The following is a 16,564-nucleotide window of genomic DNA, read 5'->3' on the forward strand; positions in this document are numbered from 1 at the left end:
GATCAGAAACACACCGCCCGGGCAACGAAGGAGTGGCTTCGTAAGAAGCATTTCAAGGTCCTGGAGTGGCCTAGCCAGTCTCCAGATCTCAACCCCATAGAAAACCTTTCGAGGGGGTTGAAAGTCCGTGTTGCCCAGCGACAGCCCCAAACATCACTGCTCTAGAGGAGATCTGCATGGAGGAATGGGCCAACATACCAGCAACAATGTGTGACAACCTTGTGAAGACTTACAGAAAACGTTTGACCTCTGTCATTGCCAACAAAGGATATATAACAAAGTATTGAGATGAACTTTTGATATTGATAAAAAACTTATTTTCCACCATAATTTGCAAATAAATTTCAATCTCAAAAATCAGACAATGTGATTGTCTGGATTTGTTTCCACATTTTGTCTCTCATAGTTGAGGTATACCTATGATGACAATTACAGGCCTCTCGCATCTTTTTAAGTGAGAGAACTTGCACAATTGGTGGCTGACTAAATACTTTTTTGCCCCACTGTATAATGGCAAAATATAAAAGATGAGGTTGTGCCGAGTAAATGGAGGGCCAACATTTCAAACTTTAAAATACATGTGCCCGTGAAATGGCAGCAAACATCAGTACCCTTTATTTTCCATAGGCAACACTTTAAAAGCCCCTACAGGTCATCCGATTAGTTATTTAGGAGATTTGGTGCTCAAATTATTGCTCGCACTCTGGTGTGGGCAACGATAGGTAATGTTTTTCGCAATCAACTTTTTGTGCCTGGGTCCCCCCATGTGATGATTTTTTGGTGACAGGTTGTCTTTAATGAAACATCGAGGAGTCCTTCAGTTAATCTAAGGCGGTAAAAATCCAAAATGCAGTGCTTAAGTGAAGCAAATTATATAAAAATATATGTAATAGTCCATGTGAAAATCAATATAAGATAGAGATGACGTAGAGCCTCCACCAAACTTTAATGTGCAAAAGCAAAGCACACCACACACACGTGCTATCAATCTGCTTACCAGAAAGATATGAAAACAAGCAATGTAATCATATGATGCAAGAGGTTAATAGTGGATCCGAATGGCACACTCCATACTTGATAGGCAGGTCATCGAAATATCCAGGTTCATCAATATCAAAAAGATATCAGGACTCACACAAGGAGATGGTTATATTGTGCAATCACCAACAGGATATAAACCCAGTAAGGAAAAAAGCAACAATGGTGAAGCCCGTAAAGGTAAAACACATGTTTTTAATGTAGTCTACTTCCAGGTAAAAAGAAACATCATGACATGTAGAAAAAACTCTGCGGCTCACGGCGTACTTGCATCGGCCAGCCTACAATATATCCATCTCCTTGTGTGAGTCCTGATATCTTTTTGATATTGATGAACCTGGATATTTCGATGACCTGCCTATCAAGTATGGAGTGTGCCATTCGGATCCACTATTAACCTCTTGCATCATAGGATTACATTGCTTGTTTTCATATCTTTTTGGTAAGCAGATTGATAGCACGTGTGTGTGGTGTGCTTTTCTTTTGCACATTGAAGTTTGGTGGAGGCTCTACGTCATCTCTATCTTATAATGATTTTCACATGGACTATTACATATATTTTTATATAATTTGCTTCACTTAAGCGCTGCATTTTGGATTTTTATATCTGTGTTTGATGAATCAACAAACTATGCTGTCTGCTTTTCTTGTTCTCCTTCTTTTTTTTTTTTTTTTTTTTTTGTTAGCGCAGATATTTGTCCACCCTGTTTTCCTAATTTAATGCGGTGCAGATCGCACTGCATTAGATTCTTCCCTGTTGCCATACATGCGGGCTGCGGAAACTGACCCAGAAGTGATTATTTACTTGTTGCTTCTGGGTCATCGGGGAGGGGAGCGAACACGCATCCTATCTGCTCCTTTCCCTCTACCTTGGGGCACCCACCGTGCCCGTCCCAGCTGCAGAGCCCAGGATGCATGGCAGGGGGGTGCACCCATTACTGGGGGGGTGTTTTGGAAGTGATCAGGCGACTGCCCAGCCGCAGGATCACTTTTAATTGACAACCAGCAGTCGGCTTGTCATATATGCCCTGAATGCTGCAGCCACCGGGAGTGTGTGTAAAATCCCCCCGCTGTCAGGTCTGTACAATGTATGGACATGGCAGTAAAAAGGGGTAAACCATAAAAAAAGTTTAAATCTCCTCTTGCATGGGTATTAATGCAAAATAACTGGTAATGGGGCCCAGTGGCCACCAGGGGGCAGTGTCGGCATTCAGAATAGTGTTTTTCAAATGTATTTTTTTTTTTTTTTTTTATATTTTATTTTATCAGCAGTTATTGCTGCTTGTTTTAAAATGGTATTTTGTTGCTTTTTTAGGTTTACAGGACACGGTATGGTTGGGGCGCACACAGGTGCTGCAGCGGGGCCCTATTTCTTACTACATTGATGGAGCTCACACTAACAACAGCATTATGGCCTGCGTCAGATGGTTCCAACAGGTGGCGCTCAATGAGGAGAAAGCTGGAGCGTAAGTGCATTGGAAACATACAAGTAACACAGAATTCCAGTATAATATTCTGTTATCCGAAAGGCTATTTACCAGGTAAATGTGAAAACAAATTGAATCAATATAAAGCCACAGTGGCATAAGTGGTAATCTTTAAAAACCTCAGATTTAATTGACCAGGTATAACACACAATTGTTTAAAATCAAAGCTGTCATAGGAAGACCTGTTCTAATAACTATACCTGCAGGTATGCCAGTACATACTTCACACTCTACATCTGGGTGTAGACTTGCTGGAGTTGTCATTGCTAGGGCTAACATCTTTGCTTCACAACCTACTGAGTCTCTGATCTGGAACAAACAAGCAGGATGGTGGTTCAGGTTTCACTTGCTGCTTGCTTGTTTCAGGTCAGTGACATATTAGAGTAGCCAGATTCAATATAACTGGCCCACAGTCTACACCTTAAAAAATCCAGCTTTATGTTGCATAGGAGGTAATACGTTCATGGTTTTTACCTTGATAGATTCCCATAGGAAGTTCTTTACAGCCACCACCACACATCTTATGCAAAAGCTGGGGTATTTGCAATTGGCTGTATTCTAGTTAGTGTTTCTAGTGACAACTCTAAAAATTTGATTTCCATTACTAGCTGTGTGACAATAGTCACCTGGGCAAATAGGATGAAACTATGTAGTGTGGACATAAACAGCTATATAAACCTGACATAGGATCTAACCCTTCCACCCTCAATCCAAAACTAAATTATTTTGTTCATGCATATATTTCAAATACATGTGTTTTTTTTTTTTTCTTCTTTTTTTTGTATGGAAGTGACTATCAATTTAACTTCTAACATCAAGGACTTTATTCTAGACAGGTCCACTTTAATGGTGAAAAATGTTTTTTCGTAATGTTGGTATAATGTCATTACAGGGGGTCTGTGGTCCGAGTTCTGCTGTTTAATGCCATGGGTGAGAGGGACACAGCGGCCTTGTTAAAACTTCTTCAGGTAAGTTTAATTCCAGGCTGGAGTTCTTGAATTTGTCCCTAAATCAAAAACAAGTAACAGTCGCATCAGACCTAGTTCTACCCCTTGTCATAAGGCTGAAATATAGGGAAGATGTTGGTGCATTCTATGCAAGAAAGTAAAAAACCTTCTGCTTGCAGCAACCCCCCCCCCCCCCCCCCAAATAAATACCTGAGCCCCCTCCTTCCTTGATCCAGCAATGTGCATGAGAGCAGTGGTTCTCCTGGGTCTCTCCATTCTCATTGGCTGAGATGAAGCAGCAGGAGCCATTGGCTTCCACACCTGTCAGTCACAGCCAGTGAGGAGGGAGCGGGGCTGAGCTGCACTCTGTGTGTCTTATGGACACACAGAGGCAGCTCAGGAGCATGCATACACAAGTGCCCCCATAGCAGGTGGATTGCTATGGGGGCACTCGGCAAGGGGGAGGGGCCAGGAGCGTCATCGGGGGACCCAAGAAGAGGAGGATCGTTGCTGCTCTGTGCAAAGCCATTGTACAGAGCAAGTAACTATGGCATGATTATTATTTTTTTTTTTTTCTTTTAAAAAGCCTTTAATATCAATTTAATGATAATGGTTCAATATAAGGTTCAATATATGTAATGCTTGAGAAGACTGTCAGAGACTGCAGACCTAATAGAGGGAATGAGTGTGGGCATGCTATGTTTTTTTTGGCTGGTGATATGCTGCAGAAGATAAGAAACTGAGAACATGTTACACAAGGCTAATGGAGATCAAATGCTATTACTATAATCCGTGTTTCCACTGCAGACTGCTGAGGTCCGAGGGCCGCACATCATATACCAAATGGCTGCAGGTTGGGCACCAGGGGTTTAGATAGTGTTCAGACAGAGAGCTAGATTGGCATTAGTAAGAATAGCTCAGTAAAATTGGAGTTCTTTACATGTAATCTGTGTCTTATTTTGCAGCCTTGCCATTTTGACTACGCTGTCTTCTGTCCCAACATCAGTGAGGTGTCTGGAGTGGGGATTGCGGGTGAGTATTCTGCACTCTAGGCCTCAAAAAGTATCTGAAAACATCCTGTTTTCCTAGCAGAAAATCAGATTTAGCTTTTACAGAGGTATGGAAAATAAAAAATTGAAAAATTAAAATGGAGAATTTTGTTTCCCTTAATGGATTTGGACTGCAATACATATTAACATCAGTTTAAATAGGGGCAATCTTTTACGAACAAGCAGTTTTAGCAGCAATGGCAATTTTGGTTCATACACTCCAGTATCTTGCTCAGTGCAAAAACATTTTGGTTAGCATATTTCTGTTACAGTCTTAAAGATTGTAAAGTCTCCCACTCTAGGCTACATTTACTTCAGGTAGTCAGCAGTTCTCTTTGATCAACAACTGCTGAGTTATAATTACGGCTGCATAGTATGTGCATTGCCTGACTGATAGACTTGCACTAAGGCTGGCCATACATTATAAAATTTTCTTATTCTATTTCCTTTTAGATTTACCTTCAACTATGTAGGGCCAAGGACCTGCCTGATTGCATACAAAGTATTTAGGTTTGACCTCATTATCATTTGGTTTTTGGTAACTCTAAGGATAATTGTACAAGAAACTTGTATAATGTATGGCCAGCCTAAGGAATAGTAATGTACAATCACTACTAAACAGGAAACAGAGTGTGCATAATTATTCAGCAAATATGGCTGCACCCATGTACCTGTAGAACTGCAAATGATCAAAACAATATGGTAGAAAGGAGGTTAAGGCTGGGTTCACACTATTGCGAATTGGATGCGGGTTTCCACGCATCCAATTCGCATGTCAGGAGATTGTGACCGTCTCTCTCTATAGAGCCAGTTCACACATCTCCGGAGTGGCTTTGGTGCAAGTTGCACAGGGGTGCTGTGCATCTTCTGGTCCGTTTCAGGTCCGAATTTAGCCAAAAATTCAGACTGAAATCAGACCTGAAACGATGAACATGGACACACCAAACCCCTGCTGTGATCCGCTCCGTGCTTCAGTGTGACCCCAGCCTCAAGATTAGATTGCAGAAAGGATTCTTTACTGTTAGAACAGTTACAAATGTGGAACTCCCTCCCCTATGAAGTGGTTCTAGCTGAGCGTGTCAACGTAAAAAAAATTTCAATGTCTTCCTCAGGAAGCAGAATATACAGGGCTATAGAAATTGTTGGGGAATAAAAATCACACACACACAGGTTGAAATTGATGGACCTGTGTCTTTTTTTTCAGCCTCATATGTAAAAATAAACATTTTAAAAATGGTAACCCATACATACAAAAAATAAAATGATTTGCATCACATTTCCCCTAACAGATATACTAAAAAATGGTTTATGTTTAATTAAAATCAGGTATTTAATTGACATTCCAGAGTTGCCGGTGCATGGTGAGGTTATTTTGGAACAGGAAGCAGCTAAGCTTTGTCTGGTCTGACCGTTAGGAAGTGGATCAGACGCTTGGCAAAACTCTAGACTTTCCTGTGTAAAGGATCAAATGCTTAACATGGTAGCTGAGAATTGTTCCCCCCCCCCAAACAACTCTTTAAGCATTTTGTGTTGTCTTGTTGCTTTGGCACTTTGCCACTCAGTAAACTGGGCATAGGAAACCTTCCAGGTAGGTGGAAGTGGAGGCATGGAGAATGTATTGTACATTGCTGTCAAGGTTATATGTTGCTGAGTGCAAAGAGCACCTGTCGTTTTCTAGCAAACAGCATGGAGTCGGGGTGGTAAGGTAGAAGATTAGCTGCTCTGTCACCTCCACCGCATTTATGAAAGTTTTTCACCTCTCAAGGGATGCTGCTTACGAGACATACTATTTCTCACCAGGTTTATGTAGGATTCCTCCTACATTCCAAAAACAGTAACAAGTTTGTGTCTTCCCAAAATTGTATACGTGTATGTGTGTGTGTATATGTGTATATATATATATATATATATATGTGTGTGTGTGTGTGTGTGTGTGTGTGTGTGTGTGTGTGTGTGTGTGTGTGTGTGTGTGTGTGTGTATATATATATATATATATATACATATATTGAATGATATACGATTGGTATCATCTTAACGACTCTCATGATTAATGAGAAGATGTCTAGTATCCTCCATGACTCCCACGCTAAGTTCCTTTAAGGTGTGGAGCCCGTGGTTGTCCTATGCTTCTTCCAACTTTGCATCTGACCAGCCTAGGCCTCTCTAACTGATCTCTGTCGTCCCCGTCTCCCCCGGCCTGGGGGAACCTTTCTTTCCCACTTCCTTTTCTTTCCTTCTCATCTCCTGTTTCCCTTCCCTGCCACCTGGCCTACCCCCCTATTTTATTTTTTTGTGTTCCCCCCCCCCCTTTCCCCCTTGTTTGTTTTTTCCCTCCTGTTTGTTCGTATGAGTTCAGTCCAAGCTTTGCTTTTCAAAATTTATGGACCGCTCCACACCACAACCCCTGAACAATTAAGCTCAGCCACTCTAAGTCGACCCCAGGTCTCGGCCGGAAGGTGGTTGTTCGACAGTTCATTCTACAAAACCTGTTTTCAATGTGTATCCTTAAGGTGTGCTATGATACGCTTACTGCTCATATCCCCCCGCGTGGGATCATCTTGGATATTTTTGCTTTTAATATATTTCAATAAAAAAATTGTACCAGAAAAAGTCAAAATCATATATTGTCAGGTCTGCTGCCTTCAGTAGGATTGGACACTGACTAAGAAAAAATCTGTAGGCCAGCCCAGTATAACCCCATCCTCCACCAGGTATGCCTGGTGTATTGCTGGTGTCCTAGGATAATAGATGTCCTTTCTTAAACTTTTAGAAAAAGTTTGTTTCTTTGATCAAGTTTTCCAAATGGGGCAAGTTTCTTTTCCTGTGTTCTGATGGGTTTTACTGCAGAAGGGGTTAATGCTGAACTACCAGGTGCTGACATCTTGCAGGGTTCTGCATGTACCCTCTTTCCTGACATTCAGTATAGAGGAAGTATCTACTGCTTCTGCCTTGCAAAAGAGGCTCATGGAACTCTGATCTCTGGTCTCTTTTTACTGCCTGTCTACAATGACCTTGGTCACTTCTGGCCTTTAGACCCTCATCGGCTACTAGCTGCCTGGGTTTGGCTCGTTGCATGACCTCTACATGTGAAAATATGGGGGGGGTTTTGGGACTTTAAATGAGGCACAATTAAGTGCCTCCATCCCGGTAATAGGTAAATACAAAAGGGAAGTTGAGACTTTAAATGAAGCGCTTGGGTAGTGGAGGTAAAATAGTACCATATATGAATTGCATTATGAAATGTTTATTGGTTATAATAAATAACAGACAATAAAGAGTATTCATTTCATATACAGTAAAAAATATATTCATTTCATATATGTATAAGAAGTGTGCACATAGCATAAGCATGGTAAAAAATATACACGTATAACAGCACATGATCTGATGTTGGAATAAAAAGGCATAGTATTACTAGCAACAACATGCCTGATACCGACAGGTGCATCCACATGGTAAATGTGTATTTACTGAGCAAGGAAAAATTAATATAATTAGGAAAACTAGATGGTACAAATAAGTATAATTCCATATAAGATGTAGCTGGGGCATCAAAAACTAAGCTCGACGTGTTTCGTGGGTGTTTCCCCACTCATCAGGAACTGATGCGACCAAAATTCCTATGAAATACATATAAAAATATAATGAACCATATTGTCCATATAAAAGAGTAAAAAATGTAAATAAATGAACATTTAATGTATATAGATGGTTTGATCAAGCGCACTCACAAATTTAGACAGCAAGTGCGGTGCGCGGTGATGGGCATAGGGCGGGCCAGGAACACAGCCTCTCCTCGGGAGCCGAGGCGGCATAAGTATAGATGTAACATCGGGCAGGGTAAAAAAGAGCAGAATGGGGCAAAGTGTGTCCATAGGCAAGAGTGTGTTGTAGTGGGAACAAAATATCATATTAGGTGTGTGTATATAATTTGCAATAGTATTTTATAAATAATAGTAGTTGAGTAATAAATAGTGAACCCAGTGAGCTCCAAAAGCAATAATGATATAAATAGATAGATGAGTGTGTATGTTAGGGGATCTATACTTAAAAGTGAGTGACATTGAAATAACTGTAAAGTAACCAAGATAGGGTAAGGTCTGATAGCAGCTTGTGCATAAAGAGTTACAAATAAAAGAAAGTGACAAAAAAAGCAGGGTCACCAAAGAAATGGGCACCTAAACCATGAAGAAACAAACTACATGTGGTCACAACATGTCTGCATCTAGACCTAATGGGGTTTATTTATTTAAACTAGAGCATGCAAAATCAGGTGCAGCTCTGCATAGAAACCAATCCACTTCCAGGTTTTCCTGTCACAGCTTAATTGAACAAGCTGAAGTTAGAAGCTGGTTGGCTACCATTCACAACTCAAATGACCTCTTGTGGAGAGAGCAATCTCTGTGGTCCTTAAAGCGGAGTTCCATAAAACTTTACAAGGTGTTCTTAAACTAAATACCACCCCTCGGTTTTGTGTGTGTGTGTGTATGTATATATATATATGTGTGTGTATATATATATATATATATATATATATATATATATATATATATATATATATATATATATATATATATATATATATATATATATATATATATATATATATGCGCAGCTGATGAGGACTTCTCTCCCCATCTCCGAAGGTGCTCCTCTCATTGGAGAATTATCCTTTCTGGGACAAGATTTTGTAGTTCCAGGAAAGTTGGTTCCTTCTACATTGTGAGATACTTTGCTGGACACCATTTAGGCACTGGTGTGTCTTAACTGAGGAGAAACTAGTTCTTCCTTTATCAGGAGAGGTTTGTTCCTGCTCTGGTTGGTACTGTGCGATTAAGTATTACCTGCACTGGTCCTCTTAAAGATGATCCTCTAGAGCAGTGGTTCTCAACTTTCCAGTACTGTGACCCCTTGATAAAATTTTGCCAAGTTGTGGGGACCACTAACAGTAAAATTATTCTCGCTTTATTTCCCTTTTATCTCTCTCTATCCTAATTTCTTGTTTTTTTTCCCCCATCCCTCTCTCTAGCCGTCTTTTTTGTTTTTCTCTTATTTTTTCTTCCCCTTTTTCATTTGTTCCTCCCCCTCTTTTCATCTCCCCTCCATGTATTCTCTATTTTTATTCCTTCTCTTACTCCTAGGTGGGGGTTGTGGGGAATGGGATAAGTGGCAGTGCTGGGGGGAGTTCTGATCAGCCAACTTAGGTGCTCTTGATCAAGGCCATCTGCTGATCTGAGAACTAGAGTGGGGACTTTTAATGGCAACTATAATCACAGGTAGTGTTACTCACTGTGTCTCCAGCTCTGTGGTGTCTCGTAGCAGTGACACCTATGTCGAAATCAGGAGATAGGGTCTCCTTCAGCCCCTCCCACTTCACATTCCTCACCAGTCAGCTAATCTCTAGTCTGTGCCCCCCAGCCATGCTGTGAACTGAATGGGCGGCTGCGGGTTCCAGGAACAGCCCTGCTGGGCAGGCTGTGAAAAGGCTGGGATTGCGAGCGGGCTTCAGGAACAGCCCATGACTCAGCGACCCCTGGCAAATTGTCATTCGACCCCCAGGTTGAGAACCACTGCTTTAGAGGCCAATTCTTAGTTGTAAGGCGCCTTTCACACGGACGGCTATTCTGCCGCAGTTAAAAGCATGTTTTTTTTCCTGTGGAGTTCAAGACTCCAGGCACTGCGATCAGCTGCATTTGCACAGTGCGATTAGCTGCGGTCGCGTTTGGCTGCGGTTTGCTATTTCCATGGCATCCCGACCGGGTGCCGACTCGCACTGATTCTTGAGGGGGAAATGAATAAAATGGCGTGGGTTCCCCCCCAGGGGCATACCAGGCCCTTCGGTCTGGTATGGATTTTAAGAGGTACCCCTACGCCGAAAAAACGGCGTGGGTTCCCCCCCAAAATCCATACCAGACCCTTATCCGAGCACGCAGCCCGATCGGTCAGGAAAGGGGGTGGGGACGGGCGAGCGGCCCCCCACCTCCTGAGCCGTACCAGGCCGCATGCCCTCAACATGGGGGGTGGGTGCTTTGGGGGAGGGGGGCGCCCTGCGGCCCCCCCCCAAAGCACCTTGTCCCCATGTTGATGAGGGCAAGGGCCTCTTCCCGACAACCCTGGCCATTGGTTGTCGGGGTCTGCGGGCGGAGGGCTTATCGGAATCCGGGAGCCCCCTTTAATAAGGGGGCCCCCAGATCCCGGCCCCCCACCCTATGAGTATGGGGTACATGGTACCCCTACCCATTCATCTAGGGAAAAAGTGTCAATAAAAAAAAACACTACACAGATTTTTAAAGTAATTTATTAGACAGCTCTGGGGGTCTTCTTCCGGCTTTGGGGGGTCCTCTTCCGACTTCGGGGGTCTTCTTCCGACTTCGGGGGTCTCTCCAGTTCTTCTCCGCGCTCTCCGGGTCTTCTGCCGGGCTCTTCCGCTATCTTCTGCTCTTTTGCCGCTCTTTTGCTAGCGGAGGAGCCCGGTCTTCTGCCTTCTTCCCTCTTCTTTTCTTCTGATGTTGACACGACGCTCTCTCCGGCTGGAATGCACTCTGGGCGCTCCGCTCTGACTTATATAGGCGGTGACCCCACCCCCTTATGCCGTCACAGTCCCTGGGCATGCTGAGACTGTAACGTGTTAGGGGGCGTGGTCATTACCCGATGAGTCGCATGACGTCACTCCCGTGCATGTGTGCGGGAGCCGCCAGTCACAGCACTTTAGAAACGGCACGATCGTGCCTTTTCGTCAGTGCGCATGCGCCAAAAACGTTGGCGCTAGCGTACATGATAGATATCTCCTAAACCGTGCAGGTTTAGGAGATATTTCCAGTACCTACAGGTAAGCCGTATTATAGGCTTACCTGTAGGTAAAAGTGGTGTAACTAGGTTTACAACCACTTTAATGGGTTCAGGTTAACCAGCTTCTTGCTTGGTCCAAGGTTAATTGCTCCTATCCTTACAGACTAATTCCTGTCTGTTTGGTGACAGTTTCTCTTTTAATATTAGGCATAAGGTTGATTTTTCTGCATCCCTTTTTGGCTCTATTGGTAGGTTTCCCTAAGACCCCTTTCACACTGGGGCGGTTTGCAGGCGGTATTGCGCTAAAAATACCGACTGCAAACCGCCCCTAAACCGCCTCCGCTGTTTGTTCAGTGTGAAAGCCCGAGGGCTTTCACACTGAATCGGTGCGCAGGCAGGACGGTGAAAAAAGTCCTGCAAACCGCTTTTTTGGAGCGGTGAAGGAGCGGTGTATTCATCGCTCCTTCACCGCTCCTGCCCATTGAAATCAATGGGACAGCGCGGCTATACCGCGACAATACCGCGGCTATAGCCGCGCTGTACGAGGGATTTTAACCCTTTTTCGGCCGCCAGCGGGGGTTAAAACCGCACCGCTAGCGGCCGAATGCCGCTGCAAGAACGACGGTACAGCAGCGCTAAAAATAGCGCTGTTGTACCGCCGACGCCCCCACCGCCCCAGTGTGAAAGGGGCCTTACAGGCAAGAGGGTTCGGCTTAATTCAGTGTCTGATTTGGGCGTTGGCCCTCCAGATGTGTCTTGAGCTGTAGGCTGGGGACGCCTAGGGTGTCTCCTGCAGTATTGTTTGGTAAAGCTAAACAAAATAAGGTACAGGTTAAGACAAAATATAACAAATAATTCTGCGCTACCCAAACAGCAAGCAGCTAACACAGCTAGTAGGATATAAGCAAAAACAGAATAACAAAAGGTAGTGTAGCGCTAATAAAGAACAATATGTTGTGTAATATGAAAAGCAATAGATTTCTCAAATGCACATATTTCACATATGGAGAGACAATAATATCAAAAGGTATAAAAGTCGTAAGAGTCCACAGAAAGTGTATCTTGTAAATTTAGTAGTAATCTTCCATGTATATATGGCTTCGTATTGCACATATCACCAAACACAGACACATCTGTTTCTAGGGTACACCATCACCAACATATAGAAGGCTTACCGGAACATGTGGACCCAATACAACTTACGTTGAACTGGGTCAAACAAACTTGAATCCTCAGTGGCTGATGGACTTCCGTGGAGGATAAAAGGAGGTCCAGAGATGGTGTATGAAATGGTATGAATCTCGGGGGGTGATGTCTTCAATGGGTTGGTTATAATGAACAAAGAAGAACAGAAAAAGACCACATAGTGTAATCCCATACGGATAGTGTAATCCCTTACCTCTGCACACTATGCCTTGTCGGTGCCGTATGATTTACACACGTCATCATGGCCTTTAGAGCGTGCGAGTTTGTCATGTGGCGTCTCGTTTCCATGACGCCGCACTATGCATACTATGCCCTGTTGACGCCGTACGATGTTCCCTTCACTTCTGCGCACTTGGTCTCATTGAGATGTTTCCCATAACATCGAGACTTATTACGTCACTTCCCTTTTTTTGGTGCACCTTGGGGGTTTGGAACGCATGCCTCCGACGCATGTGACCGACGTTTTTCCTTCGTTTAACCTCACATTAAAAGATATATCACTGAATTTTTATACAACAATTAACACTTAATGGGTTAGCAATGTCAATATGCCTAACATGCTTAACTGATCAGCAGACTTCCGGTCCTGAAATGAGGCGTAGAACGCACGCCGAGCGGCCAACTTTTCCGAACACCGGAAGTGTCACTAATTACATGACTCTCAATTAGGGGTTTATATTTCTTATATAAATCCTGTTGGCTGCAGTGGGGGGACCCCCCAGACTATGTCTAAGTAGACGAAACGTGTCGGGTAGGACCCCACTGCCGCCATCTTTTATCTGTACAGCGCTGTTTTTAACCCATTTACATGTGAGTGTACTTCTTTTACAATAAATTTGCTATACACTTTCCGTATGGGATTACACTATGTGGTCTTTTTCTGTTCTTCTTTGTTCATTATAACCAACACATTGAGGACATCACCCCCGAGACTCATATCATTTCATACACCATCTCTGGACCTCCTTTTATCCTCCACGGAAGTCCATCAGCCACTGAGGATTCACGCTTGTTTGACCCAGTTCAACGTAAGTTGTATTGGGTCCACATGTTCCGGTAAGCCTTCTATATGTTGGTGATGGTGTACCCTAGAAACAGATGTGTCTGTGTTTGATATGTGCAATACGAAGCCATATATACATTGAAGATTACTACTAATTTAAAGATACACTTTCTGTGGACTCTTAAGACTTTTATACCTTTTGATATATTGTCTATGTTCTCTCCATATGTGAAATATGTGCATTTGAGAAATCTATTGCTTTTCATATTGCGCAACATATGGTTCTTTATTAGCGCTACACTACCTTTTTGTTATTCTGTTTTTTGCTTATAAGGTACAGGTTAAACCTGAAGGAAGTAGACCGCACTAAAACCTGGTGTAAAATCTTACTTTGCACTTTTTGTCTTCTGCTTTTTCTCCTGTTTGCTACTACATAGTTGTACATATGCAGTTAATACTCCTTAACACCTAACTTAATTTCTACAATCTTTTTTTTGTTTTTCACAGATCAGCAGAATTACAATGTGACTTTGGAGAATGTTCTGACCCGATGTCTAGAGAACCAGAAGAAATGGAACATGTTAATGGAGGAGAGAAGCTGTTCTGATCCCTGGGCCTCCTCACTGCCTGTTGACACTTTAATTAAGGACAGCCCCCGCAGTTCTCCCTTGCTCCTCGCCCCTTCTTCAGATCGTCTCCTAAACTGTAATTCTCTAGTGTTCCCCTGTATTTCACATGCCCTGCAGTGGGCCACTCAGGGGCGGGACCCTGACTTCCCCTGCCTGGACAGTAATTTTCTCCACCACCACCCAGTGGCTAGCTCTGGCTCTGTTCTACTAAGAGAAGCTGCCCACATCCAGATCCTCATCACCGGGAGCCTTCACCTGGTGGGAGGAGCTCTGAAGCTGATCGACCAATCTCTTACTCAGTGACCAGGGATTATCCAGTCTTGACACCCTAATGTTTACTTGAATGGTGGACCTGCCCTTGCTGCCTAATATCAGTTAACCTCATAGCTGCCAGAGACCTCTTCTCACATTCATCTTTGTGTCAACGTTTCTGAAAGCATTCGGTATAAGCCTGGCAAGTGCTGGGATCATTGATGCTCATTACCTCTGGACCATGCTCTTTTGTAAAGGGCTGCCTTTTTTTAAATCTATGCCAGATAACCATAGCAGATGTTGACATTTCTGACTCCCCTTGTGTACATAGCTGGGAGAAATTTGGATAATGGCCCTGTATATTTTATATTTCATGCCTGCAGAAAAATTTTTATTAAGACTTGTGTGTTGGGTTTTTCTTCCTATAACCTTGTGTTCTGTTCTGTGTCTTACCAGTAGGTGGTGTATGTGTACTTTATATACCTTTCCTGGTAGAGTGTGGCTCTCACAATGGCATTCATGTGATGCTCTGCCTAATATAGGGGGTCTAAATGTGTTCTAAAGAAACACTCCCCACATTAACCTACCAGAAACCATAGATATACTGCTAATCTCCAGTCTAAAGGCTAAATACATACAGTATATGAGAAATGTTTAGGTTGATCACACACTATACATGTTTTTATATAGCTACCATCCACTATGTAGTGCAAGGGTGTGTCTGATTTGATATACATTAAATGGATTGTTTAGGTTTATTCTTTATGTTAAAGAGGGAGTAAACCGTGATGGGTTTTTCTTCCTTTTTTCTTCTCTGCAAAGTAAAGGCATAATGTGCTAGTATGCATTGACATGCTATAAAAATGCACTGATTACTGTGTAAATGTCACTGGCAGGGAAGGGGTTAACTGTGTGTACCTGGGAGGTGTTTCTAACTATGGGGGGATGGGACTGACTGGAGGAAGAGGGAGATCGCTGTTCCTGATCACTAGGAACAGCAGATCTCTCTCTCGCTCCTCCCCTGTTAGAACGGGGATCTGTATGTTTACATTGACAGATCCCCGTTCTGGCTCTCTGTGGAGTGATTGTCGGTGGCCGGTGGACATCATGGCCTTCGGCAACGCACGTCTGCTCAAGTGTCGCGCCGCGGGGCTCCCACAGCGGCTGTCGTACACCTACGGCGGTTTGCACAGCCGTACCAACCTGCCGCCTTATGACGACGGCGTCTGGTCGGCAACAGGTTAAAAGTCATTAAATGTTTGAAATATAGAGATCCAATATTGAAATAATTTAGGGCACCTCCAAAACTTGTGGATTATGGTGACGGCGTTACTGAGACAGCTAGGGTAATAAGGATATATTGTTTTTCCCAGGAATACAGCTTTTTTTGGGGTGTGATAAATTTGATGGACAAACAGTTGAGTTAGTTTTTGAGTGTGGCTTAAGGAGACCAATGGAATGGCTTCCAAGGCTTCAGACCATTGATCATCACCTGTGGGACCTTGGTACTGCCCCATCCCTCTCTCTACATCACGGCTGAACCTTAGTACTGTAGGCAGTTGCCAAAACAGAATAGAGGTCACCTATAACCACTTTGGCTCTCCACACCTGTTTACCTCTTATGGACCAGAGCAATTTTCACATTTCTGCTGTGAGCCTGTTTGGTGATAATTTTGTCATAACTTAAGATAACAAATTAATACATACGTTGTTTTTTTTCTAAGGACAAACAAGGCTTTCTTTTTTTGAATTTTTGTCCTGCAACAATAACTTTTTTTTTTTTGCAATCAGACAAATGTAATAAAGCTAAACAAAAGCCATTTTATTCTGTAATTTGTCCTGTGTAAAACAACACAAAAATTATGATTTTAGTACAAAGCATTGCAAAGTTATTTACAAATGAAGTAAAGTGTTTTTGTTTTGTTTTTTTTCACTTTTGCGCTATTTTCAGTGTGATACGTGGATATATATGTAAAAGGTGTAAAAATATTAATGAACAAGGCAAACAAAAAAAGTTTAACATTTTGAGCCTGCTCATCTTTGAGTTTGCTGGAACTTAGACCAAGTGAAACTGGACTAAGTGGTGAGTTAAAAACCAGAGTTGAAAACAGGAGGTTATAACAGGGGTACCTGTGTATTGTGAATATTTGAGTGCTCATGGGC

General features: G+C 42.8%; 1 protein-coding gene across 3 annotated transcripts in view; it reads left to right on the forward strand.

Annotated features, from left to right (window-relative positions):
- Nucleotides 1–14,801, forward strand: part of FPGS (folylpolyglutamate synthase) — a 120,811-nt gene extending 106,010 nt beyond the window's left edge. For all 3 annotated transcript variants that reach the window (XM_073600453.1, XM_073600454.1, XM_073600455.1), the window contains exons 12-15: nucleotides 2,354–2,504; nucleotides 3,418–3,493; nucleotides 4,438–4,504; nucleotides 14,028–14,801. In XM_073600453.1, the coding sequence (XP_073456554.1) occupies nucleotides 2,354–2,504; nucleotides 3,418–3,493; nucleotides 4,438–4,504; nucleotides 14,028–14,452 (719 nt within the window). In that variant the 3' untranslated portion in view covers nucleotides 14,453–14,801. The remainder of the gene's footprint in view (nucleotides 1–2,353; nucleotides 2,505–3,417; nucleotides 3,494–4,437; nucleotides 4,505–14,027) is intronic.
- Nucleotides 14,802–16,564: the final 1,763 nt, after the last annotated feature.

This window comes from Aquarana catesbeiana, linkage group LG09 (genome assembly GCF_042186555.1).
Source record: "Aquarana catesbeiana isolate 2022-GZ linkage group LG09, ASM4218655v1, whole genome shotgun sequence".
NCBI lineage: Eukaryota > Metazoa > Chordata > Amphibia > Anura > Ranidae > Aquarana > Aquarana catesbeiana.